This window comes from Alosa alosa, chromosome 18 (genome assembly GCF_017589495.1).
Source record: "Alosa alosa isolate M-15738 ecotype Scorff River chromosome 18, AALO_Geno_1.1, whole genome shotgun sequence".
NCBI classification, from domain to species: Eukaryota; Metazoa; Chordata; class Actinopteri; order Clupeiformes; family Clupeidae; genus Alosa; species Alosa alosa.
This window is the reverse complement of record NC_063206.1, coordinates 24016656-24044349: the sequence shown is the minus strand read 5'-3', so window position 1 is coordinate 24044349 and position 27694 is coordinate 24016656. Positions and strand designations below refer to the sequence as shown.

The window sequence follows — 27694 nt, the reverse complement described above, 5'->3', positions numbered from 1 at the left end:
ATTAAAATGCCACAGCCCATACTATTTTTTCTTTTAGAACATAGATATTAAGAGAATAAATCATTATGCAAATACTTTTACTTTTAAAAGCAGGTACTTTTTACTTTTACTTAAGTAGGGTTGTCATTGTGGTACTTTTACTAAAGTAAATATTTCTCTGTGTATTTGTACTTTTACTTAAGTACTGAGATTCAGTACTTCCTCCACCACTGGTCAGCTCTACAAACAAATGTCTCTGGTGCACAATAAAACTGTAAAGAGACACTGAATTCCTCATTCATTCTACCAACCATGCTTATAATAAGACACAGACCATAGACCTTGTGTAATTTGACATTCAGGTTCTGGCAAGGTGTTGTAGCCTGAAACAACAATATATCATAAGAAAGGATAATACTTAGATCTAGATGTCAGAAAGCGTTAGTCTTGTTTACCTGAATAGATGTGTCTATTCTACTAGCAGCAGTTAGCAGTTAGTCAAATATGTTGCTGTGTGGGTGTAAATGTGAGTAACCTGTTGACACATCTGGCAGTGGAGGGAAGCTGTGGTTTCTTCCAGAAAAGGTGAGCGGCATCTGCTCCTCTGCCTAATGAAAGACACACACCTCTTATCCTAAGAACACAGACACATACATATGCTTGCACATATACACCCACGCACCCTCATTACTCCAATCCTCAGAACACACAAACACACACACACACACACACACACCCCTTCTCTGAGGGCCTGACCATAAGCATGCTAGTGAGTTGGCTAACGGCCCCAGAGATGTACACCGTTTTCAGCTCGTCATCATGTGCCTGTTCGCCATCACCCTAACAAAGCTGCAAACTGACGACAGCTGCAGCGAACACAAAACCATGGCATACACTTGTCTTTGACAAAAACAAAAAACAAAAACAAACCCAACAACAACAACAACATAAAAACCAACAGAGATGCACTACACTTGAATTAACATTTGGCAAGGACAGTCAATGTTGCTGATCATCATAGTGAATTATTAAACACCTAATGCAAAGATAAACACAGGAGATACACGCGCCTCTGCCGACCAGAACAATCCACTCGACTCATCTGGAAAACATCAAACAGCAAAACTGACGTTCGCAATCGGCTTTGAACAACAAAGTCAAAGACAGCCAAACAAAACATTTTGTAAACAGAGATGCGGCACAGGAACAATTAGAACGACAGAGGACATTTCTGGCATTGTCTCCACAGCGGGCCATGGAAGAGAGAGAGAGAGAGAGAGAGAGAGAGAGAGAGAGAGAGTGTATGTGAGATGCAGAGGCATGAATATGCATTGGGTCTCTCTCGGCTATGGCATGTCAGAAATAACCTCTCCTCAGTTGGGAGTGTGAGGCACTTTGTTGTCACCATCACACGCACACACACACACACACACACACACACACACACACACAGTACATACATACATATACACAAAAAAACTAATAGAAATACACACAAGCATGCTTTAGCACACAACACACACACACTGTGTTGATCAGATTGCACTTAGCTGGCACTCTCTCACTCTGGTCCCCTCCCTCACCCCAGTGTGATGTACTTTAGGTTGTCAGATAAGAGAGACTTTCTAAGCACAAACACAACCAACACAAGTACACAGATGGAGTGCTGCTCCACACACACACACACACACACACACACAACAATGAGAAGGTTATCTGTTCAAAGGTGATATACTGCATGGGTGTATCCATGAGTTCATCAGTAAAATGCTCAAGCTGTTATTACAATTCAAACCATCTATCCTCCAACTTAAAGGACAAGCAAACCCAACTTTCGATGGAGACCAAAACAATGTTAAAGGATTATTCCGGTATTTAGCACTTTGAGTCCCTTTTCTGGTTTGTTTTGGATGAACTAGAGTGGTAGACACCGAAATTTTGAAGATGTCTCGACTTTTCTGACTTGTTTTGAATCGCCTTTACTGCTTCAGAGTGGATGCCTATGGGCATGCACAAACATGTCCTTAAAATAACCCTTAACGTTTGTTCGTTAAGTGGTTAGTGGTGTTCGTTGATTATTAAAAACAAATATATCGGCGCAATGTATGATTTCCAGCCGTGTTATTTGCTTTTGTGGAACTATTTTTTCAGATACCTCACAACCGTGTATAAACCTCCGCTCAATATTTGAGCCTGAAGCATAGACAGTAAAAGAAGGTCTCGCGGAAAGACTACAACCAAATGTAAACAGCCCCCGTTTCCATTTCCGGTGGCGCAGTAATATCAACGTATTGTGTATTGCAGTATTGAGTAAGACCAGAATATGCATTTACAACTAAACAGCACATAGCATAGTCTTCACAGAAGTGCAATGATATTTTGAGCCTTGTCAGTGGTTTAAAGACATAACTTGCTGACCCTCAAGGCTACAGTATCGCTGGATGCTATTTCCTGTCTTACTCTAAACTACTCTGATTAACATTGTTTTGGTCCCAAACAGTTTACACTTGTCATCCAAAAATAGACTAGACCTGGGTTGTTCTGAGACTGGAGTTGTCCTTTAAATGGCTGAATGGGGTTGTTGTGGGCAAATTAGGTCCCAAATAGCAGGAAATGCCTTTACTCCCTTCCTCATGGCACTGGCTCTGTCTCAAAGCATTTACTGAAATCAGACTCAGGGTCTCACTGCTTGTTGCGGGTCGGCATGGCACTTTCCAGTGAAGCAGCTATATTTCAGACTGAGCAGCGTGGAGTTCCATGAGAGGGGAGCTGGTTTACTCGGATCGGAAATAAGGAAAGGCAGATACTGGAAAATGGGGATTCTTGGAATCAGTGTGAAAGTGAACTACAGTGTAAGTTGAGTATGAGCATGCCACACGCATGTGGCTACATGAGGGGTTGGAGGCCATGGAAACTCTACATGCTAATTACGCTAAGAAATCACATTAAAGCACTGGGGATGATGATGATGATCCAAAGATGGAATTACCTGAGTGGGTAGAGATTAGTGTGTTGATGTAAGAAAAAGAGCAAATTATGTCATGAAGAAGTGAGGATGTCAAGAGTAAAGACAAGAACATTGTTCCTAACTCACCCAGATATGTGCCGCGTGGCCTTGGACAGCATCTCTGACAAGCCAGAGAGATCTTTGATCAGCAGACCACTCCGTCAGAAATGAAAGATAAACTCTTAGTTTATGAGCGTATCTCACATACATTTCACTTGATTACAATAGTACTATTACTTACTTTATGCCTGAGAGTTATGGTACTTTTAGCTTTTACTGTGTATTGCCATGGCACACACATTTGTTTGAAACAGTCATGCCACCACACACATCCTCTTCTCTACATGTAAAAAAAAGTAAAACTAACAAAAACTGTATTGTAAAAAAGTAAATTGTCATCTCTGGCAAAATCACAGGCAGCTGTTGGCAATTCCCCTGCAGTTCTGCATTATTTAATCAAATAGAAACGGGTGGGAGGACAATATGTGTCCAAATGACAACTGGAATGACCTTGTGAGAAACCCAAGCCACATGCTCGAAGCTGACGCCACGTAGAACCGAGCCCGACCACACGGAGCAGCACATTTAAGAGAATACACCCACACGACCCTGACTTTCTAAGACTGTCATCTCTGCAAGAATAATCTACTACAGACAATAATGACAGCATGGGTGTCTGCAGCCTTTGACAGACATACTGCGCACATTAAAAATAATCACCTTCTCAGTTTTACTCTTAGAGAAAGCAGACTGCCGACGTTGTGCAGCAAAGCGAAATGTTAATGGATACAATCAGAGTCTAAAAAACAAGAATGCGTCATCTGGAGGCAAATGCTCAGCTAATGTCGATTTATGTAAAAGGAAAGTTTTGGGACACTTGAACTTACTTGCATGTTGTTTGATTTTAATGACAGACCTTCAATTAAACTTCTAAAGAAAAAAAACAACTAAATCAGCTATACCAACCATACTGAGAGCTTTGTAAACAAACAATCACTCTGGAAATCCATAATGACAGAACAAACCGTTTTGGAAATATTTAATTAGCGGATAAAACCCTCTTCTGTGGATGTATGGCCTCGGAATCAAAGAGTCCCCACAAAGCTCTAAGGCGCTAGCGTCATATGTCTTATCAGGAAGAAAAAACACTCCTACTCTGCACAATTATTATGCTTTTGCACTCTCTCTCTCTCTCTCTCTCTCTTTCTCATTTTCTTTTTCTCTCTATTCCTCTCTCTTTCTCGCTTTCCCTCTCTCCAGGGAATTCTCCAAAGAAAAAGAAATGAAAGAAGAGAGAAAATGGCAGAAACAAATTGAGAAAGTGCGGAGGAAGGCTCTGCCTTTTTGGCTGCAGGCAGAGGGAGCGAGTGCGATGCAGATGTGGCTCTTTGAAGGGAGGCATTTCGGCATTTCATCGTCTAGCAAGCACATAACCGCCGATAATTACCGGTCCAAAATGGATCTCTAAATCACTCAGGTTTCCTCCTGACATATGGTACTGGGTATGTATGTGTGTGTGTGTGTGTGTCTGTGTGTGTGTGTGTGTGATGCTGGAGAGGTGTTTGGGGCGTGGCACTGGCCTACCTGCCTCTTCAGGCGCAGAGCGGCTGCCTCTTTGGGGTGGTTGAAGCGGAACGTGGTGCCCGTCCCCAACACCACCACTGCACCTGCAGGCAGTCACACACACACACACACACACACACACACACACACACACACACACACACACAAACACAAACACAAACATAGACACACACACACAGTAAGAGAGAAAGAGTTAGGAGCTGTATCAGCAGAGGAAACAGCTGCAGTACCAGTCAGCATTTAGTATTTAGCCACCTATACCACATCTGAACTCGCCATCAGTAGCTGCCCTCATCATTATATGCATTCATGCACTGGATGCAACCAGGCGTGTGTGTGTGTGTGTGTGTGTGTGTGTGTGTGTGTGTGTGTGTGTGTGTGTGTGCTTTGCTTAAGTTTGTGTGTGTGTGTGTGTGTGTGTGTGTGTGTGTGTGTGTGTGTGTGTGAGAGTGTGTGTGTGAGAGAGAGAGAGAGCACACCCGTGTGTGTGTGTGTGTGTGTGTGTGTGTGTGTGTGTGCGCGCGCGCATGTGTGTGTGCGTGTTAGCGAGAAAGGGAGCATAAAGAATGGGATTGTGTGTTTGCAATACAGCATCAGAACCCAGCTCTTGCTACCATGGCAGCATAGTGCACTTGAGAGCCGTGAGTGGCAGTGCGCAGCGTCCTCCTGAAGGTCATGGGAGTTGCGGCTGACTGGGCCGGGGGACGGAAGCGTCTCCTCCCAGAGAGACAGGTGGATATAGGTTGATGCATTGCCATGACCATCCATTTGACATTTCTGGGTCTGTGCACCGGTGCTAGTGATGGAGCCCCTGGGGGTGCAGCCCACGGGTTGGCACTTACCCACCCAAACCCCCTACTGTCTCTCTCACACTCTCACACACACACAAACACCACTACAGCAGACACACACACACTATAGTGCACACACACGCACACCCACACACACACACTACAGGCCCTCCATCATAGCATGCACACACACACACACTACAGGCCCTCAATCATAGCATGCACACAAACACACACACACACACACACACAACAGGCCCTCCATCATAGCATGCACACACACACACACACACACACACACACACACCGCGCACACACACACACATTCACACACACACACATGTATAGACACACACACACACACATACACACACATGTATAGACACACACACACATTCACACACACCATCAGCCTTTTACTACTGCACATATACACACAAACACGCACACACACTCACATGTATAGACACACACACCATCAGCCTTCCACACTGCCCACATACACACACACACACACACACCGGAGTGGTTCTGCTGTGGGCAGTTAGTTTGGGTGGAGTGAAGAGGACACACTGTCTCCGTCTCATCTGTCTGAATCACTGGGGCCCTGTCACCCCATCACCGTGGGGGTGTGTGTGTGTGTGTGTGTGTGTGTGTGTGTGTGTGTGTGAGTGAGTGTGTGTGTGTCACCCAATCACCGTGCTTCTAAGGGCTGGGATCAACCCAACTTTCCCCATAAAACTTCATAAATAATAATACAATTTTTGTCGACTTCAGACTTTGGGAAAGAGAAAGTGAAACAAGGAGAAAAAGGATTTGGTTTGTTCTGAACAAGATTCCCATTTCATTCTACAAGGTTCCCCCTTTTCTCAGCAGAAAGAAAAAAAAATACTAATCTTGCTGCTATTAATGACTTCTGAAGAATGACAAAGCACCTGATAGGGCAGCATCTGATGGATTCGGCGACAGCAGCTGCTGGGAAAATTACTATCATTTGTTCAAAGAAAATGGCTTTGGATGCCACCATTTTCTGTGGGGATATTGGGGTAAATTGAAATTGTTGCAGGGGAGGCGGTCTGTCGGCTGGGCTGCTTTTGATGTGCTCGCTCGCTCCTGCTTTCTCTCCGCCGCGTCTTTATCGCGCCCCCTTGGCCTGGGGAGAATAGATCCCACAGCCTGGCGTGGCAGGCACCGCGCGGCACTCTCTCCTTAGTCTAAGTTTCGGCCGCCGCTTGTCCCTCATGAAAGGTTAATCCCCATCTCTGGCTCTCTCTCTCTCTCTCTCACTAATTCTTTCTCTTCCCTCACCCTTTCTCCTCCCTCCCCTTTTACTCCATCTCTACTCACCCTTTCTCTCTCTCGCTCTCTCTCTTTCTCTCTCTATATCTATCTCTCTCTCTCTCTTTCTCTCTACCTCTCTCTTTCTCTGTCTCTTTCCCCCTCACTATCTCTCCCTTTTCTTTGCCCCCCCTACACACAAACACACACACCCTCCAAAACCTCTGCTGCCCTATCTGCTTCATCTGCCAATTAAACTGGAGGGCCGGGGGCTTTGTCCAGAGCCGCTCGCCCTTCAAAATGTTTAGGAAGCGGCGCTGGTGCCGACCCCCATTGAGACAGAGAGAGACAGAGAGAGAGAGAGAGAGAGAGAGAGAGAGAGAGAGAGAGAGAGAGAGAGAGAGAGAGAGAGAGAGAGAGAGACGTGGTAGCAAGTGCTTGTCCTCCTCCTCCAGCGAACAGACGGTACGTGTGAATGGGGAATGTGGAGAGGGCCGGGTGAGACATGGAGGAGTAGAAGAGAGGGAGGGGGGGAGAAAGAACAGAGAAAAAGAGAAAGAGAGAGAGAGAAAGAGGGGAGAAAGAGAGCAAGAGAGAGGAGGAGTAAAGAAGGAGAGAGCAGGAGAGGGGAAAGAGAGGCAAATAAGGAGAGAGGAGGAGAGGAAGAGGTCTCACATTCAGCAGTCTCCCCCCTGGTCTAATTACCAACCACACTGGGGCGTGTGAGTGATGAAGGCACTGGGACCACTTGTCATTCATCCTCACACAAAACTTCTTAGAGCTCTGTTTGGTTTGAGTGTTATGCCACAGATAGACCTCTAAACTGTGGCATACAAATAGATGGACCAAACATGCTTGACATCCTCTTCTGTGGATGGATAACTTTTTCGGTGTTTTTCTGCAAAAAAGCATGCACCAACCATACACTGCCCACTACCCGACTGATGGTGGGGTGTCCCCTAAGCCATCACATTACTGACAGAGATGAAGCTGATTGTTGAATGGATGACCCCTTAGCCCTGTTCCCTAATGTCTCCTCTGCACAGTAGTATTTATTGTTACCTAAGGTCTCCTCCTTGAATGTTATTCCTCATTTGTAACCCTCTTGGGATGAAAGTGTCTGCTATATGAATGAATGTAAATATGTAGTGTTACCTTGTGTGAGCTGGCAGGGTCCAGTGACCTCTGCTCCGCTGACAAAGCAGGAGGCCCCAGGAAGAGGGGTGAGTATGACTGCTCCGTCTCGGTTCTCAAACACACAGTGTTCCTTTAAGACACCGGCACTGTCCAACACTGATAGAGACCAGTAGACAGACAGGTAGGTAGGTAGGCAGGCAGACAGGCAGGCAGACAGACAGGCAGGCAAAAGGTGAAACAGGTAGACAGGTGCATAAACAGGCACATTTTCAGTCCTAGCTAACAGTTCTGGAGTCCTTTACTGCTACAGGGCAAAGTTGCAGATCCGAGTTCTACAAGAAAAACATTCCACTCTTAAAAGGCCCTGAGGCCAGTTATGGACATAGTTTCAGTTGAGTGGATGCCATTCATTTCAATGAGTGAACAAGCAATTAGAAATGTCAGTGACATCCAGCCATTCTTACCAATGTCCTGTTTTGTTGCGGCATCTGCGCGGCCAACAGACGTTCTGCCCTCCTGCAAATGCAGGGACACGGAGTGCTTAAGTAAGCAATGCTAAGCGCCATAGCGATAGACCACATCATTGTGGTTTTACTGCTGCTGCTTGTAAAACGGTGCGAGGCAACAGACCGTAAAAGAGGCAGTTTGTCCTTATTTATTAATTTATTTCAACTGGTCCTGTGTGTTTCTGTCCCCTGCTGGCCCGCTGAAGCTCGAGGGGCGGATAGGCGGACGGACGAGTGTGGCACACACACACACACTTACTTGTAAACGGTACAGGATGACCCCTGTGCTCAGGAGGTCGTCGTCGATGCCGATCAGGTGCGGCAGCCCAGAGTCCAGCACAACGCCACTGCCCTCCTTCCTCAGGGCCACGGTCTCCTCCTGTGCGCACACACACACACACACACACACACACACACACACACACACAGAGAGAGAGGTATTCACACACACACACATAGAAGTAGACACAGACACACACAGTAGTACACAAGCAGAGGTATGCACGTACAAACACACACACACACACACACACACACACACACAAAAGGGCATGCACACACACACACACAGACACACAAAAGGGCATGAACACACACACACACACACACACACACACACACAGGGAGAGGCAGAAAAATCCCACTGTCAGACACAGGCATGAAACATAACAGGCGGCGGGCAGGCCAAAAAAGCTCTGCATTGTTTATGGATACTCTTCCTGGCCTGAAGGTCGGGAGGAGAGCGCAGGCCGAGTGATGGCGGCACCATGGCCATGTGTCTCCATGCGTCTCGCCGCAGCGGCAGGAAAAGGAGAGAGAGAGAGAGAGAGGGGAAAAGAGAAAGGATGGAGAGAAAAAAAAGAAAAGAGAGAGAGAGAGAGAGAGAGAGAGAGAGAGAAGAGGGAGAGAATGGCCGATGGCTGATGGAGACCTTATAAATCATCTTCCTGTTAGAGAGAGGAGGCGGGATGGGAGGTTGCCGTGTAAATTCACTGCGTGGCTGGTGGCACTGACCATAGATAGAAAAAAACATTAGAGTGTATGCACCACTGACTCTTAAGCCGCCAGGGCCAAACATTCATCACGGAAAGTTTCAGAGAGAAATGGCAAGAGAGAGGGGGTTAGAGAGAGAGAGAGAGAGAGAAAGAAAAGAGAGATAGAGAAACACAAAGGGAAAGAAACTGTGTAAATATCGTTTTGACAAACTGGAACCAGGGAGTTCTTGCGACTCTTAGGGTGTGACCACATCTGGTTATTGCAGGTACGAGTGCTCAGTGGGCAGAGTGTGTGTGTGTGTGTGTGTGTGTGTGCGCAGGGAAGGTGAGAGAAGTCTGGTGAGAGAAATGGTGAGAAGCAGCTCAATATGTTTCCAAAAAAATGTGCAAAAGACACTTAGGAAATGCGCCTATTAAAAATCACTCGTACACAGGCACAGGTAATATCTGACAACCCTAATTTTCCTCTTCCGGAAGTGTTAACTTGCTACTGTACTTACAGACTGAGTGTTACAGACGAGAGATTAGAAACATAAAATAAAACAGTTAGTTTCATCTTTCAGAGATGATTACAAAATGCCCATTTCCTCTTAGAGTAATAATATTTTAGCCAATGAGCAGGCGTCGGGTGTCACCGTGTGACTAACCTCCGAGCCTGAGGACTCTATACGGTTCGACAGGCCTCGTGATTAATGCCTCACTAAAGCGCTGACATTCAGATTACAGGAAATCATGGCTGCACGTCCCCACCCCCACTACCAGCACATTAAAAAGTCAAAGCCAAATCAATGTTCACATGGAAAATCCATTTGGCTTGCTGGGACTCACCTGTTAAATATGTATTTAATGCCATTTGAACAGCGCTCATCGGGAAGGTAAGAAGAGACGGGGACAATTGATTTTTCACAGAAAAAGGACTTTTTCTGAACGCATCAAAGGTGTGGTGCTTCAGGTGGCTAGTCTCGCTCAGCTCCAGTGGCAGTGTTAAGACTCTCGTACCTCTCACCCTGTGGTGAGAATCCCATTTCCAGCGAACCAGGCCTGACCAAACTGAACACTTATTCGCCATCACCTTGACTGAACAACGCGCTCAAGTGGTCACCATGTCTTGTAGTGCTCCTGGCTGTGCTCTCCTTGTGCTTCAAAGTCAAACATATTCGGCTGCCTAAACAGCCTCCTCATTCTCACATACATCTCTGCCTGCCAACACCTCTCAAGGCACACACGTGCCATTGTGAATATGTGTGTGTGTGTGTGTGTGTGTGTGTGTGTGTGTGTGAACACAAGGGTGGTGTGAAAACATAGATGTTTACAAGGCATCAGCCTGAGCTGAGCTTGCACAAAGCTGGTGAGAAATTATTATAATGACAAGTGCAGCAGGCCATTAAAGCAACAGACAGCCTTTACCTACAGGGAAGAGCGTATAGGTCTCAACGCTCTCAATGCCATCAAGAGGAGTCAGTAATAACAGGTATTCACAGGGGGGAGAGCTCCCTCTGTGTGTGTGTGTGTGTGTGTGTTATACAGTATGCTGGCCTGATTATGTGTGTGTATTGGTGTGGGTGTGGGAGGGAGGTATGTGGGCATTTTGGGGTTGGTGTGAGTATAGGGGTTGGCCAATGATGTAGACCCTCTCCTGTGTGGAATGGGGGAGCAAGGAGTTCTTGTAGAAGTCTGTATGACGGCCTAAATTGCACACGGTCAGAGACATCAGACATTCAGAACTGCCCATAGTCTTGAGTGCATTTCTTTTCAAGTCTACACAGTCTTCCTGAAGAAAAATGTCCTTTAAGCATTTGCACAGTGGTGGGAACTGAGTAGCCTGTTTCTGTTTCGTTTGCCCCTGAAATTCAAATGGCGAGGCAGATGAATACAAAACAGAGGCACTAAAAGTGGCACTCTGTATTTATTTAATTAATTCTCTCTCTCTCTCTCTCTCAGTAGTGAGGGGTGTTGGTGAAAACGCGTTGGTCCTAACGAGGAGGGAAAGCCATCGACTGGGTACCCTCCTGCTCTGTAATTAAATGAATCCCTCACAGAGTTCATTAGAGATGAGGGAAGAGACTGGCCGCTGGCAGATTAATGTGCTTCGTCCATCTCACTTTGACTCAGGTGAAAAAACGGCAGACTTCGAGATGAGACTCGAGCAGGGTTTAAGTGGGGTAGTACATCCAACGGAAAGGCTCTGAGCTTTCACTGCTTTCACCGACGCTCCAAATCATTGAGCGCCGAATTTCAGATCAGCTCTTCTCAACTGATGGGATCAGGTGGCAAACATAATTAACTTTGTTCTGAACTACTGTCACAGCAAGATGATGGCCCCTATTTTAAGTGCTATTACAAAAGCCATCACTTCCTGCTATTATTTTTTCCCTTTCCCCTCTCCCGAACATAATGGCATTCTTGGTGCCTTCCCCTAAAGCTTTTTGAGTTGCCAGCGCATTTTGGCATTTCCCTATGAACTGTGCGTGTTGCTTATGAGGTGTTGGAAATGGATGGGTTCGGAGATCACTGGCAATTGGACTCACTTAGCAAAATTATACTTGCAGTTGCTGAGTGACATGTTCGACATTCACCATGGTGACCGTTGCCTCTAATAAGTGCACTAGTGACCTTTATTTCTGAAAAATGTTCTCTTTTCCACGTCATCACATGCTAAAATACAGATTTTATAAAATATGAAAGAGAGTGAAACATCTAAAAAACAAAACTAGCAGGGACTGTCACTCATCTAGCAAACAGAGACACTCATCAACTATCAACTCAGGCTGACTCTGCCAGGTAATAAGACCATGTGATGGGCTCTTTAAGATGGGCTGAGTTCTTCAAACAGCTTTCTGTCAAAGGACTGCTCATGCACAGCAAGCACAGCATCACTTATCCCTGACATCACATGCAGCAGTCATACTTAGGGTTGAGCCTTTGATATCCAGGCAGGATATGCACACTTCTGTAAGCAAATGAGTACCTCTGAATTGGTCAGTGTTCAACAGAGCCCAATTAGAGCAGCTGCGATGCATGCATTCAGCCAAACATCAAAGCACGGCACCTGCGTATCTCTCAGATGTAGGCGCTACAAATACAGATCAAAGACACTTTTACAAAACACCTGTCAAGCTTCACAAAACAAATGCCTACTGCCTATCATATTTCTAGTGTCACATATGAATCAGTGCAGTTATTTACAGATCTGTCTACAGTACATTACATATCCTGATATTGATTATTAATGTCAATAAATACACAGAAAAATACACACTGGAGAAAAGCAAGATCTGAGAGACCAAGAAAAAGGTAGATGAGCAAGCAGGAAAAACAGGATAAAAAAAGAAGAGGAGGGATCTCTTTTCATCTTGGGATCTAAGCTACACAAATACTCCCACTAAGAAAAGAGAGAAAGAAAAATGTAAACGGAGGAGTCAGAAGCAGTGTGTTGGGGCCCTTGGGCGCGCGCCGCACAAACGTCTCTTCTCCGAAATGAAAACAAATGGCACAGCCCACCCGAAGATAAACTGCTCTGGTTAGGAGCTACGTCTGCCATCCATCGTGACCCATCCTGCAGCTCTCCAGAAAGAAAGAAAAAATAACCACACTTTCCAATTAACAAATACTACTGGTTCTCCGCCTGTTTCCCAGGCTGCAGAGAGACATTTACTCAAACGGCGTGTGTCTGAAATGTACCCACATGCCCCCCCATCCCTCAACCCTCCCTGCCACACTCATCCTTCTCTTCTGTTCACTGTGCCTGTCTGGAGGAGAGCGCGGCCACTCTTGAACCTATCTCATATTAATTATGTTCAGTTTCCTGCACGCCCTGTAACCAATCTCAGGCACCACCGATGCATAACTTTGCATTCCAAATTCGCCTCAGATGCCGAATTAAGATTCTGTTTACGTTCACCGCCCCACCACCACCATCACCCCCACCCCTCCGAAGTATTGCCACTCCTCTCCGAAAGCGCCAATTTATTCTTTCGCTTTGAGCGGAGCGAGCTCGTCAACAGCGTTAACCCTCTGAGTGCAGCGACGTGTCGGGTTCGGTTCGGTTCAGGCGCTAAGAAGCTTCCGTGGAGTGTTCTTCTCACTGAAACCCAAGCACGTTTTCACCGAAATAGCAGCACAGCTGGGATACTGTTGAGCCTACTTAGCTCTTATGCGGCTAATTGAGCAAATACCTCCATCGTCTGACGCACCACATGTGTACCATGTTTGGCTAGTGTGTGTGTCTGGCGCAGGGCCAGCTAGCACGTATAGCCAGGGTGCCGTCAGGAGTCCGAGGCTACTGGCAGATGAAGTGTCCCTCTGTTCGGTGCCCTGTTCTCTGATGCTGCACCACCCGGTCTGGTGGCAAGGACAATGTGGCCAACTGCCTCAGACATCAGTGGGCCTTGTCAAAACACGGCCGTGGAGATGTACCACGTGCCTCAGGCACTGCCCAGGCCCACTTGGACACCTCCCCCCACACACACACGCTCTCCGAACACGCAATCTGACATTTACAATACTCCCATATTAATTAACGTTGTAAACGTTTGGAGATTAATCCGCCATATGTGACTAATCAAAATCTCTTAATTAAGGAGTGCGACAGTAGCCCTGTAATGAGCTCATGGGCACAGCGGCGCTTTGCATTAACCTTCCCCGAGACGCCCTCACCCTCCCAACCCCACCCCACGCCACCCTTAACTCGCCCCACCCGACTGGCTTTTAACACCGCGTCTTTACAACGCAACACGCCTCAGCGGCACCTCTGGCCTCTGGCTGCTTATCAAAGGTTCACTCTTCAATCAGACTGGAGGCCTGAGAATTGCACACACACAACACCAGCAAAGCCAGACTGGAGCGATTCTCTGTCCTCGGCGACTTCAAGGCCATAAGGTCCAGGGGAAGCACAACAAAGATCCCTGAGGGCATCTGAGCACAGACCTCATACCATAACCATAAACAAAAACATCTCCAGAAAGCCACTGACCGTTAAAAGGACATGGCAAGGCATGGGCATGGAGAGCCTTCAGGTTTAATAGAGAACTCGTGTTTGTCATCCTGCCCCTAAAGACTACGCTTTACCTGTACCCCTCACTGTCACACAGCTTCAGGATCATTAAACCACCTTTAATGCACGCCGGACGCCATTCTAATCTAAATAGCTGGAAAATGAAATAGAAACACCAGAATGACTTTGCGTGTTTACTGCCTTGTCCTGGTCCCTGTTGACAGAGCCCAAGTGTTGCCATGGAGCTGCAGAGACACCTAGTGGTGGGTAGCCTGAAGTGCGCTGAGGGGGTTTTCTGTTCTCATTCACAGTGGTGGCCGTTTGTTCTGGCTGTTTATGAAACTGACCGGCTGAGAGGACTCACTAAAGTAAATGGAGCGAGACGTGGACTCTGCAGGGCTACTGCTCCTTAATTTAGTTCTCCAACTGTGCAGCCCGCATAACCCGCTCCAAAGTAGGCCCATCCCATCAACTAGTGCTCAGAATAGTGGTATAAAAGTCCAGCAAGCTTTACAATTAACTATACTGGACTGTTCAGATCATGTTCCATAAAGATGGTACTCTTCATTCCACAGGTGGCTTTATATGTTCAGCAGACAAACAGATTTTATGACTATGTGAGGTCCCTGGGAATCAAAAATTCAGACTTTAAGACAAGTTTTAACAGAGGAGCTTTTCACTCACTGGTTGAAGGCATCCCCCTCATGAAGCAGTTTGGAGATAATGACTTGGGTCTCTCCTGAGGTCACAGCTTCAAGAGAAGAAAATGTTTGTCTGAAGCTCTGAACAAGACCAGGAAACCTTCACAGGCAGCTTTAGTCCCAGCTTCTGAGGACTCTCTCTCTCTCTCTCTCTCTCTCTCTCTCTCTCTCTGTCTGCCCCTGTCTCTCTCTCTGTCTGTCCGTCTCCCTCTCTCTTTCTCTCTGTGTCTGACTCCCTCTCCCCCTCTCTCTCCCTCTCTCAGCTCCTTGCTGTCTGCTGGTGTGTTCTGCTGCATCGCGCTTGTGTTTGAAAACAAGGGAAGGGAATTAGTGGATTGAAACAGAAAGGCTCATTACTCGGCAGCAGAGGAGATTTCAGCACGGCTCCATTTGAAGTAATTATCTGCAATTACATTCAGCTGATGCGCCGCTCCACTCGCCGGCTTCCTGGGAGCCTGTGGTGGCGGTGGCGGTGGCCACCCCAGCCCACCACCCCCTCAAACACGCCGGGCTACAGAAAAACTCTGCCTCGGACTGCAAATTGGTCCCAGGACATTTCAGAACTTCTTCCTGATGTTGTTGTTTCGGGTACTTTCTGTCTGTCTCAGAATTATCTTTCATCTTATCTTTCAGCCTGTGCAGAAAATAGCATAGGCTAAGCTCATCCAGAGGCAAGTGCAAGCTGATGGAAACTAAGTACTGAGAGTTGGGAACTAAAGAAGTAAGCACTGGTGAGTGGGAACTATGGGAACTAAGTACTGACAGTTGGGAACTAAAGAATTAAGCACTGGTGAGTGGGAACTATGGGAACTAAGTACTGAGAGCTGGGAACTAAAGAATTAAGCACTGGTGAGTGGGAACTATGGGAAGTAAGTACTGAAAGTTGGGAACTAAAGAACAAAGTGCTGGTGAGTGCTGAGTGTAGGATAATCAGTGTCAAAGCACTGTGGCCCTCTAAGCAGACCACACACACACACATTCACACATACACACACACACACACACACACACACACACACACACACTCCCTCCCTCTGGCATGCCTGGCTGGACCACAGCAGACGGAGCCCAAAGCTCAGAGGCTGTACTGGGCCATCTGCTGCGTCTGTTTGGTCTCGTGGCACGCTGTGAAAGAAGTGTGTGTGTGTGTGTGTGTGTGTGTGTGTGTGTGACACAGAGAAAGTAGGAGGGAGAGAGCAAGTGTGTGTGCATGTTCCCAGTGTGAGTGTGTGCCTGTGTGTGAGAGAGAGAGTAGGAGAGGGAGAAACTTATTATTATTTGGAGGTATATTCAACACACACACACACACACACACACACACACTACCAGCGCTACCAGCACTGACGGGCATAGAGCCAGTGCTCTGACATACCAATGAACCTGTTCAGAGGCACTTGAGTCCTGCCCAGCTGGTGGCCCGCGGTGGTCCATCCATCCACACACACACACACACACACACCGCGGCTCCCAGCACAGCAGCACCGTCCCCCAATCAACAACAACACAGGAAACAGGAAGCACGAAAACAAATGGCCTCCGCTGACGCCAAGTTCGCTGTATCACACACCTCCCCACAATCAAGAGGAATTTAAATTCCTGCGTGTCATTCACAGGAGGGCAAGAGCAAAAGAATCTGTAGCCTTGGATGAAATTATTTTTCTTAGCTAGGCATTTGTCTCTTGCTAGGCATTTGTGTGTGTGTGTGTGTGTGTGTGTGTGTGAGTATATGTCAGTCTGGTCATGTATGTGTATACTGGTGTGTGTGTGGTATGATTTGGCTAATGATTGGCTCATGTTCACTCTCTCTTGGGGGGGTGTAGAGCTACACACTCTCTAGTGCAGTAGGGTCTCTTTGAAGGAGTGTGTGGGAGTGTGTTTGTGACTAGCATAGCCAGCAGCAGCATAATTATCTTAACATCCACCACCCCTTTACACTAACACACACACACACTCACATGCGCGCACATCACACATCACACACACACACGCACATACTAATTCTCTCTATCTATCTCTCTACTCTTTACATTCGCTTGCTGCAACTGGATGTGGTGTGACTGGACTCCTTGTTGATTATGCTGCATCTTTCAGATAAGCTGCTAATCGTGCATCGGTCCCGGTCCTTCCCTCTTTGCCTTGTCCTTAGCAGGCTCTTGATACACTGCTTGGCTGAGAGCGTCTGTATACAGACCTGCTGGGGCACTGCTGGGGCAGGGCCATTGATTTGTTTGTTCATCCAGGCCAAATGCGGAGGCCTCTTAAAAAGATTGCCAAGGCTTTCTCATTAGCGCCAATTGGATAGGGTTTCAGATCAATGGTGAATGGGTGGATGGTGTCGCCATCACACTGTACAGACACCCTGAACAGCGATTACACAAAAACACACAGGGCAGCCGTGGCCTACTGGTTAGCGCTTCGGACTTGTAACCGGAGGGTTGCCGGTTCAAACCCCGACCAGTAGGCATTGCTGAAGTGCCCTTGAGCAAGGCACCTAACCCCTCACTGCTCCCCGAGTGCCGCTGTTGTTGCAGTTGTTAGATAGATAGATAGATAGATAGATACTTTATTGATCCCCAAGGGAAAATTCAAGGATTACCATAAGGAAGAGGTCTCTAGGCTAGAAACATCAGTCCATAGGTATTTGAAGGAGGGTAGAGGCAACTTGGCTGCCCGACACAGGCCACCACAGACAACACTAGATGCACTACTCTAGTGTTGCTAGAGTAGAGGCTGCAACCTATTTGAATTTAGATCAAGACAGGGTGACGGCCTAATGATATCAGGTAACATAATAAAGCTCTCTGTAAGTTCCTCTACCCCCCAAACCACTCTGACAGTTTGATTCATTGTTTAACGAAGTGTTAGACAAAACAATTACACACCATGGCACAGGGCTAGAAATCAATGGTGCCTCCATCAAATCATAAGGTGACGTCAGGTGACAGACCACAGCCACTATAAGCCATGACAGACACCCCAGATACAGCAGAAAAACTTCACCTCACTTCATCTTGATTTTAACTGCCGCTTGAACGCTCATTCTGTTCTATGTGAGTATGAGTAGTATGTATTGTTGCACTAACATTTCCTAGTCGCTCTGACTATACACGGGTTTCCCGTTTACCAACAAAACTAGATGCGCACGCAGCCGTGGGGCAGAAGACGCTTGGTGGCCGTCCACAACGTTATAAACTTAACCTAAATAGTCGGCTGCTATAAACTACAATCAGATTTTTTTTGAATATACCCTGTTGTCTCAATGATAATAACATCTCATTTCAGACTATATTTCAGAGTTTGCCGTTCATTTGCATTATTAATATAACATCGTATTTTGTCATTTTTGGCGAAGACATGCATTCCGTTAGGGATATTGAACATATTGAACAATCTCTAACCATCGTGATTTCGAATTGGTGCAGTTTTCAGCACAAAAACTAATTTTATTCTTTTCATGGAGAGCATTGCTCTATGCTGTTCTATGGTGCTTTCTGCCTCTTAGTAGTGCACGCATGTTTTCGTGACGTTGCATAGAAATCCATGTATACCTTGAATGTTAACACAAATCAACAGCAACTCTACATGGCTCATTGGCTGTCTAGTTATGTCAGCCATCTTATAAAGGACTGGAGTAGACTGCTCTGCAGTCGTTACAAAATATGTGTGATGGACATATCTTTTTACACAAATGAGCCAAGCCCAATACTGACTTGCGATGCCAAGCTGATATGCCTGCAGGCGTTTTCGTTTTGTGAAACAGTGCTCAGAGGCAATTAAAGGAGAGACAGATTCTGAGAAAGAAAGAAAACGAACACAAGATGCAAGGGGGGGGGATAAAACAAGCACGGTTCAGGGTTCAGAGGGACTGTGCTTTTAATCCCTGATATCCTGTGTTTTTGTTCGCAAAACAAACAAAAAAACAACTCACCCTTAAAATGCTCTGTGTCTCTTTCCACTTATTGGTCCACTCCTGGGTCAGCTGCAGGACCTGCGAAACAGAGAGGGCTTTAACGAAGCGAAAAGAGAGTCGGAGCAATGCATTATGGGAAATACATCTCATCAGCCAAGCCTCCCCTCAACACAGGGCTCTACTGCGCCATGTGTGAGCACCACGGTCATCAGGACTTTAATTGGAGGAAGGAGAGTGTGAAAAAGCTAATTATCTGGGGAGTCCAAACACAAAGGAGGACAATGCTCGGGCTCCCTTACTTGTCTTGTTAAGAAACTAGCATGCGGGGTTATTTTAGGCAAATAGGCACAGTTCTTCTTTAAACAAAAATCACATCCCAAAAATCACATCAGTCCCCTCTTTCCATCACACACACGTGCACACGCACACACTAGTAGGTTTCCTACTTCGCAAAATCTCATAAACACATCCCCAACAGGTGTAGGCCACCACAGGTGCATCATTGACACCTTGCCTTTGACGCCTGCTCACCTGAGGCGAGCGGTAGCACTCACCCGAGCCTCATTACGCTGAAGCTTCTCCTCAACACTGGCTCCCAGTCTGGGGCCCACTGGGGACACCTGTAGAAACAAGTGTGTGTGTGAGTGTGTGTGTGTGTAAGAGAGCGAAACACTGCTGTGAGCAAAACACACGTCTGATGCTGAGAAAACATGTTTCCTTAAGGAAAAAAAAAACAAATAAAACTAAACAGGCTGCACCTGACTGTGACAGTACAGATGTTTCTACTGATTGTGACAGTGCAGATGTTGTTACTGTAAACAAACTGCTTGGAACACTATACATACACAAACCCAACCCACAGTCATTTCCCAATTCCACCCCATGTTTATCTCCCACTAGTTTCCTGTCACTCTTCACTGTCCTATCTGAATAAATATACATTTACATGTATTCGTTTAGCAGACACTTTTATACTTAAAAAAAATAGGAATTATATTCATGCTACAATGCAGGACACCTTAAGCACATCAATTAATAGCATTTTCATAATACTACTGAATAAAGCCAAAAAGCTCCAAAAATAGACAGCATTTAGAACACACACAGTGTCTGCTGGGCATTGTGCTAGAGGAACTTAGAGGTCCATACGCGGGTTCCCTGCGCCAGAAGAGCCTTCAGGTGGGCAATCTCGTCCCTGAGCTCACGGATGATCTTTACATTGCCGTCCTCGTTCACCGTGGGCTGGTTCAAGATGTTCTTGACGCGGTTGGCGTAGCGGAGCGCGCTGAGGGTCTCGCCGTAGTTCAAGTAGGCAGGGGAAATGGCTGTGGGAGGATTTTGAGACTGGTTAGAGTTGACCAAACATGTCATCTGAGGAAAGAATCACCTCAATGAGATTCATTCATACAGGACCCATTTCCCTCACAATCCTCTTCCTGGTGCATCCTATGTGAAAGAAACTGCTCAATGATACAGTATCTCAATCAAGGTGGTTCTCTGCATCATCATTCTCCTCCAAACCAGTTTAGACCATCTTATATCCCATCTGTTCAAGGTGTATTCTGTCCAGATGTTAGTCCGCCCCCCCACCTCAGTATCCCTGAGCCCACTCATACAGACTTATGTACTGTAGGAATGGATCTGTGAATGCCATATGAACTGGACTGAAATAAATACAAGGGATTGCATTAAATAGTGTGTATCATGTAAACAGAAGTATGATGTGCTCTGGCCTGCTCTTTCCACAACAGCATGAAAGGATGCTGCCGACACAGAGTTGAGCATGTTGATGGACTTGACAGTCCCATCCCCTTAACCTAACCTTGGGCCCTGTGTAGATGGCTAGAATCTGCCCAACACTCTTGGGGAGCAATCAGATGGCTTTAACAAGTCATTCTCCAGCCTTATCCATCCATCCATCCATCCCAGAGTCTGCCCTCCTCATACTAATTACAGCATACTCTTTGTGGACCCTCAGTTGTTGTGAAAGAAAAGAAGTATCACAGTGTTTTCTTTACACCTACACTAGCTACACAGCTAGACTTCTCGGCTCATAAGTACACTTAATTAAGATAATAAATCTGTTCTAAGCAAACTGTCGGTAGGTAAATGGACTGCATTTATATAGCCTAGCGCTTTTTTCAGCTCCTGCGAGCACCCAAACCGGTTTACATTATCATGCCTCACATTCACCCTTACACACATGCAAAGTGTCAACCTCTTCATCGTGAGCACTGGGGTTAAGTGTCTTGCTCAAATACACTTTAACAGGGTCAGGAGGAGTTGGGCTCAAACCAGCAACCTTCCAGTTACTGGACGACTCCTCTACCTCCTGAGCCACTGCCGCCCCGTAATATGGTATGCGTAAGTTTCTGTTTTATATTTGTAGGACATATGAAATACCAATACAATACTGTGGGGAATTAGTGGATGAAAAACATTCTTTGGGTTAACAATAAGCCTGAAGTACAAAAAAGTATCTCCTCTGATAAACAAGATTTCAGATTTCCTTCCCTGAAGGTGACCCACAATTCCTCAAGCAAGGCAGACGACAGCAGTAGTCCCCAGTGCCCCCACACACACAAACACACACACACCTCCCCTTCAGACATACTTGCAATCATGATGGTCTTGGAGTTTCCCCCCAAGCTGTCCTTCAGGAGCGAGGTCAGTACGGAGTCTCGGTAGGGGATAAAAGGGCTCCTCTTCTTTGTCTTCACGCCTCCAGCCACAGACGCGTCGGCTGCCAGAGACGGGGGGTAGAAAAAAGGAGTACGGTAGTAGATAAAAAAGGAAAGCAAAACATTCTGTTATACAAACAATATATGAAAGGTGCAGCCTAAAGGCCTCTGTTCAGGATGATAAATGTTCCCCACAACTACGCACAGCAGTGGTGCTCTCTCAAGTAAACAGGGGTAAACAGCAAGCCAATGTGCTCCACGCTCAGAGTAAATGACTGTGGTTATTAAAGTGCTGACTGAATCAATGCGGAGGGGTGGGGGTGCAAGCTGAGGTGCTACTGCTGGGGGTGATGCGTCTTATTAGCGGCACCCTGATAATCTACCGTACCAAGGGCTGAGATGACGTTTCCCAGGGCCACTAGCGACTTGTTGATGTTGGCGCCCTCCTTGAGTCGGGTGCCCGAGGCACCCGTGGCTTCCGCACGCTCACTGCCCGCCAGGTCCACCAGGTGGATCTTGCTCGTGGTCTCGCTGGGCAGCTCTGCATCGAATCGGGCCTGGGAGCCAGACACACACACACAGACATACACATACACAGACATACACAGACACAAACACGGGATATTGACAAATAAATGTTTTCAAAATAATGCAGAACAGGACAGAATGCATTTTTTTGAAGTTGGAAGACTGTGTTTAAACAAGTCTTAATGGTTGTGCAACATTTACAGAGGTTTTAATTAATTTTTAGACTGTATTTGCAATTTTACCTCCCAAAAAATGTCAAGTGGCGCAACCAAAAGATTCTAAAAAAACACACTTCCTTTTTTTTTTGGTAAGAATACCTGAGTGTCTACAGTGCTTAACATATTATTATTTTGTAGTTGACCCTGGTATTAAAAGTTATTTATGAATAGTTTATTGTAGAGGACGGGTATTTTGGTTTTCCATCATCCAACTTTACATTTAAAATGTGAATAAATATTTTACAAATTAAAAAGTATACTGTTTAATAGAATAGTTAGGTACAACACATTTTTCAACCATTTGTTCACTTTAATCTACTATTTCTTGTTTTAAATTAGTATTTTATCTGGTTGCACCACCTGACGATGCGGTTGCGCCACCTGACTTTTGCTATTAATTTCAAATTATACAGGCATATTCTTGGACACCTATATAACCTTTTGACTTTGCTAGCAAGTTGATCCATTACATTTTCCAATACAATAAAGAGTTTTATATTAAAAAAATATTACAATTTTTCTTAGTTTTACATTGGTTGTACCACCTGACATGTAAACTGTCTAACTATGAAGAGAAAGTAGCTATTTTTTTTAGCTTGTTATTAATTTCTAATTATTTTAAAACCAAAGTAATGGACTTGAACACAGAAATCTACATGTCACGTCACACACACACACACACACACACACACACACACACGTCACACACACACAAACAAGACTGATTAAGTGGGAGTGGGGGCAAACTCCTGCCTAATAAAAACACTTCTTTTCATGTTTTGGGAACTGTTCCCAAAGGCTAGTGCCAACGAGCTAACTAGGCGGGGAGACAAAAGCAGAAACGCTATGGCATAATGGTTTGGAGAATTTTTTTTCTTTTCATATTGAGCAAGTGATGGAGGGCCAATAGCAATTATGGAAAAGACCACACACACACACACACACACACTCACACACAGATACAGAGACACACACACAGACACAGACACAGACACAGACACAGACACAGACACACACACACACTCACACACAGATACAGATACACACACACAGACACAGACACAGACACAGACACAGACACGCTAGTACGGAGTGACCTTGGAGTTCATCGGTAGCATGGTTGTGCAGAGGAGAAGAGCTTTGTGAGAAGGAGAAAGGTCCTCAGGGGCACATTCAGTAGAAAAGGCACCGAAATGCTTGACACATACAGTGATCATGTGTGAACAAACTGGAGCAAACGTGACCAGCGCCACTGCTAATTAAAATCCTGAAAGCATGTGTTAACCGCAAGGCCAAGAAAAGTATGGCAACAGACCTGCCATGACCGACATGGAGTGCCAAGCAAGCACCAACAGCCAACAGCAAGAGCTCACAGTGTCGACAAGTTTTCAAAGCAAAAGCAAACCAACAACAAGCTACTGAGCTCTATTTATGTACACAGATATCATGCACAGTATACAACCTACATATCAGAATGCTGGGATGTTACATAACACCAGCTTATGTGCTCCAAATTAGCAAAGAACAGAAAAATGCTGTGACAAATGCCATGGCCCTTTTTACACATGCTATGCAAAGGTCTTTAAGGTCCCCTATAAGATATGAGGAAGGAGAGTAATGGTATCAGTGGTCACATGTGTTTGCTCTTTGCACACACTGTAGCTGAAGTGTGGGTGTATGCTAATACTTGTGTGTGGATGAGTGTTTGTTTGCGTCTCTGTATGTGTGCATGTGTCTGTGTGTGTGTGAGTGTTTGTTTGTGTCTCTGTATGTGTGCATGTGTCTGTGTGTATGTGTGAGAGAGAGCACAATAAATGTTTGCCTACTCTGTGAGCGAGAGTGTGTGTGTGTGTGTGTGTGTGTGTGTGTGTGAGTGAGAGTGAGTATGTAGACTTCTTCAAAAACAAAGTCATTTCTATAAGGGAGGCTATTGGTAACACAAGTAATATGTTTGATAGTACACCCAAAAACATCCCCCCAACATTAAGGTTCTTTAGCACTATTACTCAATCTGAGCTTGGTAAAATTATAACTCAAACCGGCTCCTCAACATGTGTTTTGGATCCAATCCCTACTAGATTCCTCAAAAATGTATATGATAGCTTAGCTCCCTTTATTCTCAAGGTAATAAATACCTCATTAGAAACAGGTATATTTCCAACTGCTTTTAGAACCGCTGTTGTGAAACCTTTACTTAAAAAGTCGAATCTTGACCATACCAATCTGAGCAACTACAGGCCTATATCAAATCTACCGTTCCTGAGCAAAAAAGTCGTTTGTAATCAGTTAAATACCTTCCTCAACGAAAACAGTATCCTTGAAAAATTCCAATCAGGTTTTAGATCAAATCACAGCACAGAAACAGCTCTAGTAAAAATAGTGAATTATCTTAGACTGGCTACTGACTCAAACAAAGTCTCAATCCTTATTCTTCTGGATTTGAGTGCGGCATTTGACACCATTGATCATAGCATCCTAATTCACCGCCTTGCAAAGTGGGTGGGTCTCTCTGATAATGCTCTAAACTGGTTTCAAACCTACATTACTGGCAGAGATTTTTATATCAGTCTAGGAGATCATGTGTCTGAAAAACATGACTTGCCTTTTGGTGTGGCCCAGGGGAGCTGCCTTGGTCCCCTGCTATTTTCCCTATATGTGCTTCCGTTGGGAAACGTCATAAGTCAGCATAATGTAAACTTCCATAGCTACATGAGATGATACCCAATTGTATATTTCTGTGGAGCCAATTAACCTTAGATGGCCTTTGCTCCCTCACTGCATGCCTAACCTCCATTAATCAGTGGATGAGCAAAAAAATTTTGAAACTAAATGATGACAAAACAGAGGTACTTTTGGTTGGACCAAAACTAAAGCGAGACATTGTTCTCAGTAATCTGGGGAACTTGGCGCACCAGGTCAAACCAAAAGTAATAAGCCTCGGTGTCATCTTAGATGCAGAGTTAAGTTTTAAGCCCCATATCAGTAAAGTTACTCAGACAGCCTATTTCCACCTGAGAAACATTGCCAAAGTGCAGCCCTTTTTAACTCAACAAGATGCAGAAAAACTAATTCATGCCTTTATCACTAGCAGGTTAGACTACTGCAATGCCCTTTTCACTGGTCTTCCCAAAAAACATCTAAAGAAATTGGCACTCATACAGAACTCTGCGACTAGACTTTTAACTAAGACCAAGAAGAGAGAACACATCACCCCTGTGTTGGCTGAACTGCACTGGCTTCCTATTTCCTATAACATTGATTTTAATGTTATGTTAATTACTTACAAAGCTCTGAATGGCATAGCACCTTCATATGTCTCTGAGCTTTTAATATCTTATCAACCACAAAGGAACCTTAGATCATCCAATTCTGATCTTTTAATTGTACCCAAAGTGCTCCACAAGCAAAGTGGAGAAGCTGCTTTTATCCATTATGCCCCCAAACTATGGAACACCCTGCCTCTGTACATCAAGCAGGCGAGTTCAGTAAATATTTTTAAAAAAGATCTGAAAACATACCTGTACAGGAAAGCTTTTAGTTAACTCATCTTATCCTGTAGACTACTTTTTCAGATTATTCTACATCTGCTGCCATTGGAGGGCGCAGCCAGCCAGAAACAGATGGGCTCCCCCTATTAAGTCAGGTTCTGCTCAAGGTTTCTTCCTGGAATATGGGAGTTTTTCCTTGCCACAGTTGCCATATGGCGTGCTTATGGGGGTAAAGGGTTAAGGCTGCCAGTCTTATGACATGTTATTTTTCTATATTTTTGATATGTTGCTGAGTGGATCATTAACGGCCCCAGCAATGAAGAAAAGTGATTGATAATGACTGACTGACTATTATTGTGTTACATGCTTCAAATGTAAAGCACTTTGAGCTGCATTCTGTGTATGAAAGGTGCTATACAAATAAAGCTTATAATTTGCGTGTTAGGGTGCATTAATCCAGTTCCAATAAGCGAAAAAACATTCCTGGTAAATTTTAAATTTTTTAAATTTTTTGAAGTAAATTGGATAATATTTAGGTGGCCCACCATCAACCTTTATGAATGGTCGAAATTGTTGCCAATTTCTAGCCTAGAAATCTAGACACAAATTACATTTGCTGCCAGGGCTAGTCTAGCAACTCTCCGTTGGCTTGTGAGCTTGAAAAATTAAACTTCTATCAGGCCAATCAAATCGTGTATAGAGTCGTTAGGTGGTAGCCTAGAAATCTAGACGCACCCTAGCGGCAACAAATTACATTTGCTGCCAGGGCTAGTCTAGCAACTCTCTGTTGGCTTGTGAGCTCGGAAAATTAAACTTCTATCAGGCCAATCAAATCGTGTATAGAGTTGTTAGGCGGGCTTAACATAATGATTGATGGCAGAGTTGCAACGGTTTGGCTTGAATTCCCTGCTACTTGAAAACAAATAAGATAATGTTGCTGTTGGCGAACATTGTGACACGAGTTAAGCTTTTATTAAGTTGGCAAAGTTTGAACTAGCCAACTAGCTCCGCTGGTGGGAAACCATGGGACTCATAGCGCTGTCCTATTGCGTGCAGAAGAAATTTGAAAGACAACCGATTATCCCGCCCCTCGGACTGAGCACTGCAAACGGTGAGTGCCCAGACCCTCCTTTTTAATGTGGGTCTGGCTCGTCAGGCTAGTTAGGCGGGCTTAACATGATTGATAGCAGAGTTGCAACGGTTTGGCTTGAATTCCCTGCTACTTAAAAACAAAGAAGATGGATGTTGCTGTTGGCGAACCGTGTGACACGAGTTAAGCTTTTTTTAAGTTGGCAAAAGTTTGAACTAGCCAGCTCCGCTGGTGGGAAAACGCATGGGACTCATAGCGCTGTCCTATTGCGTGCAGAGGGAATTTGAAAGACAACCTCGGACTGAGCACTGCGAACGGTGAGTCCCCAGACCCTACATTTTAATGTGGGTCTGGCTCGTCAGGCTAGCCAAATTCAGGAAATCACCTCGCAATATGGGGGACTATAGGGGTACATTTCACTATTATCAATTTTTTAGCCAGTAGTTATTTGAATAATAACTGTGTTAAGGGCATAAAGCACACAGCTCATTGGATAAACATTGGGTTTCTTTATGTTGTCATACATATTATGGTGATTTTTCTCAAAAAAAACATTTTTTTTTCTTCTATTTTGAATATGTTATTTGATGAAAAACACCTTAATGTGTATTGTAACACTTGTCATTAATCATTTATTTTAACTGTTGTTGCTATGGTCCTTTAAAAATCTCATAATTCCAAATCAGATATAGGCTACATGCGTGGGACTATTTTGTTTAGTGTAAAGTAGTAGTTGTATCACACAGGATTACATGAACTTTCTTGCAACATTGCTTCTAGTGGAGAGAGTATTAGTAATGCCAATCCA

The 27694-nt window shown here is 45.1% G+C and overlaps 1 protein-coding gene across 6 annotated transcripts in view; it reads right to left on the bottom strand.

The window, feature by feature from the left end:
- Positions 1-27694, bottom strand: part of kif16bb (kinesin family member 16Bb) — a 46479-nt gene that overhangs the window by 9664 nt on the left and 9121 nt on the right. For 2 of the 6 annotated variants that reach the window (XM_048270032.1, XM_048270036.1), the window contains exons 8-16: positions 21951-22119; positions 21496-21624; positions 20031-20206; positions 19436-19501; positions 18900-18959; positions 8542-8661; positions 8241-8292; positions 7795-7932; positions 4571-4653 (exon numbers count right to left, since the gene is read on the bottom strand). In XM_048270032.1, the coding sequence (XP_048125989.1) occupies positions 4571-4653; positions 7795-7932; positions 8241-8292; positions 8542-8661; positions 18900-18959; positions 19436-19501; positions 20031-20206; positions 21496-21624; positions 21951-22119 (993 nt within the window). Of the gene's footprint in view, positions 1-181; positions 584-3073; positions 3143-4570; positions 4654-7794; positions 7933-8240; positions 8293-8541; positions 8662-18899; positions 18960-19435; positions 19502-20030; positions 20207-21495; positions 21625-21950; positions 22120-27694 lie in introns of those variants that run through there. The other 4 variants (XR_007196518.1, XM_048270035.1, XM_048270034.1 and 1 more) reach the window with 4 other exon arrangements.